The sequence below is a fragment of the Oryzias melastigma genome, linkage group LG21 (genome assembly GCF_002922805.2).
Source record: "Oryzias melastigma strain HK-1 linkage group LG21, ASM292280v2, whole genome shotgun sequence".
NCBI classification, from domain to species: domain Eukaryota; kingdom Metazoa; phylum Chordata; class Actinopteri; order Beloniformes; family Adrianichthyidae; genus Oryzias; species Oryzias melastigma.
Window position 1 is genome coordinate 885,370 of NC_050532.1, and position 6,144 is coordinate 891,513.

Consider the following 6,144-nt stretch of genomic DNA (forward strand, 5'->3'; position numbering starts at 1 on the left):
TGTTTTTTTAGGTTTCAAAACTCAAAACTTCAATTTCAAAACTTTTTTTTCTGTTTCAAAATTTTTTTCACTGAAGCTCCAACAGTTTTTTAGCCATTCGATCTAACTATGAGGACACTTTCTACGCCTGTCTGTAACATAATAAGATGGCGCTTTGAACCGGCTAGAACAGCGTTTTGGACGCTATAAAACTCTGCTTTTTACACCCATCTTAGGACAACTTCAGACTGTCATGGCACAAACAGTAAAGCCCTTTTCTAAGTGCAATTATAACAGTTCTCAGAGTCGGTGAATGCACCGGGACTGAAATTCCCACCCTCATCGATTTTGATTGGTCCTTCGTGTAAACCCCGCCCCAATGCGCCACAACAGGGCCAAAAGTTTTGAAACAGAAATTTCAAGATTTGACAATACCAAAAAAAAGAGTTAAAAGTGAAAAAAAAAGATTTGAAATCGAAAAAAAGTTTTGAAATTAAAATTTGATGTTTTGAAACCTAAAAAACAGAAGATTTGAAGCTGAAAATAATTACATTTATTCTAGAATAGCCAAAGGTTTTTGACATTTTACTTTTTTTTTAGGCTAAACACCAACATCTTAATTTTTTTTTTTTTTGGCGTTTCAAATAATATTGACCCCAATGTACTTTCAAAAAAAATAAGACACCGTCCTACAGCTATGTGACATAGTCAACTAAAACCATGAGTGCCAGATTCCAAAGGAGGGACCCGCAGAGTTTGACTGATAGTAGGCGGGAGCTGAATGGTGTATTTGGTTGTTCTAAGTGCAGAAGGCACTTCGCCTTCAATACAATCAGAAACTGAAGGGAGCGACAATCCAACACAGTGCTCAGAAAATCTGAAGAAATGTCTGCTTTCAGCGGCAATTCCAGTGGAAAAGGAGATGTTGCCTTCAAATCTATAGTAGATTTCAGTAGTCAGGAGATATGACAGTGAGAAGCCAAAAGCACAGACTGTCTTAAGTTATTTAAAGGATCCCTTTGACTCATTGAATTTTTTGACTCACCTTTTGTCTACCTCTGTCAGAAGAGTCAGGCCGCTCATTTTTACAGTGACAGCAGTAGAATGTTATGCAAAGTTCATAATAGTCCACAGCATTAAAAGGGTCATGTTTAAAGATTCATGGCTGCTGCTCTGCTCTCTGTGGAACCAAACATGTTGAGAATTCAAGAAAATTTTACTTTCAAATTGTTTCAGAAAGTCACAGTGAAATGGCAGTAAATGATGTATATATATATATATATTTTAAGAAGGTTAAAGTGGTGATGTGGTGCTGCAAACAGCAAGTTGGTGATTCAGCAAGTTTTGATAACCAAAACAACCAAACTGGCAGCATCAGGTTTTCATTTTGCCATTTTTTTTCTATCCAGTCCAACTTAAAAAGAAACAGACTGTTCACCCCAATGTTTCAAATTTTTGTTTAAATATGACACAAAGCTTAACTTACTTGGCTTCATTCAGAAGAACCTCTGGAGTTAAACTCATCACAGTGGACATGCAGTGTAGACGCCATTTAGGTTTTGACATTAAAAAATCTCAAATGGAAAAACTGGAAAAGCCTGTTGCTCCACACCGACTCCACTTACCATAATTTCCAGAGTATGTCACAGTTTTTTTCATAGTTTAAGTAGGGATGCGACTTATATTCAAAAGCAACTTATTTATGTATTTTTTGAGACACAAACAGGCTCATATATTTGTTATTTTCCCAGTAAACATCAGTTGTCTTTTAGCAGTTGTTTCCTCTAACAACTACTAGAGGGCAATGCATCTGAGTAAAAGTATTTGTTACTGACAGCAGCAGCAGAAGAAGTGTTGTCCAAAACAAACATGGAAGAGAATCTAATTGTTTTCCTCTTAAATGTTGATGTTTTTCTTACACAGATCGAAAGATTAGTATTACTGTATTTATTTATTTAGTTACGCTGGGCTCAACAGATTTGTTCTGAAACGTCCAACTTTTCTCCCAAAAGTGCGACTTATGCTCAAGAGCGAAATATCTATGGTTTTCTTCTTCTTGATTAGACATTTTTTGGTCTTGCAACTTGTACTCCGGTGCGACGCATACTCCGGAAAATACTATAATTTGGTCTTGATGGAGTCCTATGGCTTGCATTTGGTCTGTATTCCGACTGCCATCAAACGGATATTTGTGCTTCAAACCAAAGCTTGTAAACAATAGCATGAGACTGAAGATCTCTTCAATCATTGGCCAGGAATTACAAGGGCGGGAAAAAGGAAAAAGAGACATAAAATTATGGAAGTCCTGTGCTTTACAATCCTTGTCTGGAAAGTTTACTCATTCAAACTTTATATTTCACAGATCAATTTTAAACGTCTGTATCAATGTCAGAAACAACACTTTTTACTGCTACTTTGGTACAGTGGAGGTATTCTGCAAGACAGTTCCCGAGGAGCCGACGACTATGAAGGGGCTTATAGATTGTCAGGAAAACAGTGCAAAAAACAATGAGTTGTTTCAAAGAGCCTGCATTGATCTGACCACATTTCAACACGTCTCTGTGTCTGATTGTTTTTTTAACAAACTCGGAGAGACCTGCTGCTCAGTCTGACAGGAAACGAATCGAGACCGCCTTGAAAGATGGGCCTTAGAGCGGTTCTTGACCAGTCATAACTTTTGTTTGAACATTGAGTTTTTCTTGGATTAACAGTTTTGTCCACATGTGTATAAAATATTTAAAATGTTATAGATATTTGCTGAAACATAAACAGAGCTGCTGGAGCAAAAGCAACAGGAAAGGGATTTTATGACCAGCTGAGAGTGTGAGATGTCTGGATGATGTCTAAGGAGTCTGACTGATAACATTCATGATTTGATCACTTTTAATTGTCTAAACTTTAGATGTAATCTCGTCATTTCTCTTTTTGTTCAGCCATTTATTTGCCACAGCTTTGGTCTCTTCTCTATACCAGATTCAAATTTAAACGGTTCACTCACAGACCTGAAGACTTTCCAGGTCAGCAATCTTGTCTTCTAAACAGAACGAGCGAAGAACAAAGACTTCCTTCTGTTTTTGTGCACGGTCTCTGTTTGGTACAAAGTTTGACTTGACTAGCAACAGACTGAAGTCATTCAAGACGTTCATCCTGCCTGATGGCCGCAGTGGACGTCGGGTTGGACAGCTCTAACATCACAGGTTGGGTCAGAAGAGCAACATGTCTGAAAGTTTGAGGCAGGATTTAAGAGCAGAGCAACAACCACTCCTCTTAGGAGGTTCCCGTCTACACACACGACTGCTGATGAACTTACACCCCTTCAACTGAGGTTCTCCAGGTTTGGCCATCTCCTGTCTGTTTTTTCTTCATTTAAATGCTGACATTTCCAGGTCTGTGACAGACAGCGGTCACATGGTTCTCTAATAAAATACCACTACACATTTTCACCACTTTGAATAGACCAGGAAGCTGCTAAGAAGCCGTAATCTGATGAAAGCTGTCAGTTGAATGTTATATTTCCATATTGGACTGTAAACACAAAGTCTGTAAACTTAAAGTCTGTAGGCCTTTGGGGACCACTGAGGGGCCGCTGAGCCAGCTACTCTGTTTACACAGAAGAATCGGAATCCTCTTTGTCGCTCCACCAAGCTGCCTGTTGCCATGGTGACGTGCCACAGTGAGATACAGCGGGGAGATTTCAGCGGCACGCCGTCAGGCATTTTCGGGCACTTCGTCCTCCTCTTCCAACTTCTCCTCCCCTGCAGCAGTTACCAAAGCAACAAGTGAGCTCAGGCACAGGGAGACTTAATGAAGTGTGTGAATGCGGCTTTGTGTTCATACCATTCCAGCTCAGGTGATCTGTGGGCACCAGCTCAGGTGACTCATCGTTGTGACTCTCAGGGGCGGGAGAGGAGTTGGGGTCTGGTGATTGGTCTTTGTTGTGGCTTGATTGGGCGTCTGGGTTGACTTTTAAGCCCTCTGTGGCCTCTTTTTCTTCTTTTTCCTTATTGGCCAGCTCTGTTCAGGTCAGACACACACAGTTCAGAACTTAATATCAGTTATTAGAAACGTTGTCTATGAAATGTTTGTGTAATAAAACTTTTCATATCACAATTACATGAATATAAATAGAAGTTAAGTGATTCCAGTCAAATTTGTGGGGGCTATTACTTTGCCTTTTAATGATGGATAGGTCCCTCTATCTTTCCCAAACCTGTTATTCCATTCGGGGTCACAGGGTTCCTGGAGCCAGCCCTGAACCAGTCTGTTCCAAGGTTACTCACTTACATTTACACCAAGGACCGATTTAGAAACACTAATGATTTAGAAACATTAATGAGGAAGCCAGTGTCCAAAGAAAACCCACAAATGCATGAGGACCACATGCAAACTTTATGCAGAAAGTGCTGGTGCAGCAGCTGGGACCATCTATTGGCACCTGGATCAAGGTAGTCAGCGATTGGGTTTTATTTGGTTCTAGTGTCAAAGCGGTTCTTTTGTTTCGGTTCCTAATATGTGCCAATTTCCGTACTTCAGTAATAAAAACAATGCCTCCACCTTCCCAAATCTACACATTTTCATTCCCAAGTCATCACATATTGACGCATAGTTAAGTAAATTTACGTTTTCTGCGTCGTCTTTTTTTTTTTTTTTTTTTTCGTTCCGGCTGTTCCCATTAAATCAGAGCTCCCCAACTCCCGAGCCACAAACCCGGTGCCCACCCCTCTTTCACCATGCGATGAATTCGCTGCTCGCCGCCTGTCAAACATTTGATCCTGAGCTTGACGCAGCGGCTGCATGTGGGTGTCTGTGAATGTCACACTTACAATGAATGGAAGACGCGTAGATCAGGTTTATTTATTGTGAGAAGTTCAGCAAAAATAAAAGAATGCTTCAAAGATTTCCGCGTTATCGGAGGTTTTATCTCACTCGTGGGGTGTGTCTGCATGACAGCCGCTGAGTTTGAAGGCTGTCCCGCATTAACCCGAGAGGGGGAAAAATAAGGGACCTTTTTTCATTATTGACTCGACGAAAATACGTAAAATATCACAGTTCAGGAGACCCGAGCAGGCTGCCTCCGCTCCACGCAGCGGCGGCCTGAACTCAGGGAGGCTGGCTGCAGCCCGAGAACCGCCGTGCTGCGACAGGACGAAAACGCTCGAATTGGATTATTATTTCACCCGCTGATCGGGTCACTGAAAACGTCACATGCCCAAAGCTGAGTTCCTGATTGGCTGATGTGACGGAGCAAGCTGTGAAACTTCCGTGACCTGCTGTGAAATGCAGCCACTCATTCGAGTGGTGTGCGTGTTCGTGCTCGCCATGTCAGCGATCTTATATGAGCCCGCCCACTATCACAGGAAAGGCAGAAGGATTTGCTAGAACTTCAAAGTACTAAACAGAGTTGAAGTGATTGACATGTCCTAAGAGAAATAGGTAAACGCCGAAAATCACCAATTGCAGAATCCTTTCGGCTTTGGTAGAACCGTGTAAATCGTGACGGTTCCTAATTGGAACCAAATTTCGGTGCCCAACCCTAGTCAGCACCAGGTAGGGTTGCATTGTGTAAAAATAAAAAAACAACAACAGGATGTCTGCCCTTCAGGCCTGGAGATCAACACCACTGGTTGTGCTGCTCCAAACATTGAAAGCCCTACAGTTTAGTTTTAATGCAGTGCAGTCCCAATGCTTAAAATATGCTAAAAATGACTGTTTTAAAAAAGTGACTTTAAGGAGTCAAAGATTTATATTGTCAAACAGTGGACAAATGAAGGTCACTAGCACGAGATTGGAACTCGGGACCCGGTACATGTGAGAGAAGAAACGGGTGCAATATGACACAATTTACAATACTATATACAACACAATATTCTACAAATACTTGCAAAAATATAATTAAATACATTTCTTTAACAGCAAAAGGAAAATTAACAGGAACATTGGAACCATCTGTGAGGATCAATCTGTAAAGATGCACATGAATATTTTAAAACCTCATTCTGAGACCCAAAATGAGAAGTTTCTACTTTCCTAACAACACGCTGCTGTTCTCCTGCTGCTGTTCCCCTCATTAGCAAAGCTTAATGAGAAGAGTCATGCTGTTTTGGCCAGTTTAGTTGTTACATTTGGTGTGTGATAGACTTCTATATGAACATATCAAGAAGAAAG

At 40.8% G+C, this 6,144-nt stretch overlaps 1 protein-coding gene across 1 annotated transcript in view; it reads right to left on the reverse strand.

The window, feature by feature from the left end:
• Positions 1-599: 599 nt before the first annotated feature.
• The window catches only part of pde1a (phosphodiesterase 1A, calmodulin-dependent), a 57,096-nt gene continuing 51,551 nt past the window's right edge, over positions 600-6,144 (reverse strand). The window contains exons 15-16 of the mRNA XM_024286566.2: positions 3,817-3,993; positions 600-3,734 (exon numbers count right to left, since the gene is read on the reverse strand). Of these exons, the coding sequence (XP_024142334.1) occupies positions 3,688-3,734; positions 3,817-3,993 (224 nt within the window). The 3' untranslated portion in view covers positions 600-3,687. The remainder of the gene's footprint in view (positions 3,735-3,816; positions 3,994-6,144) is intronic.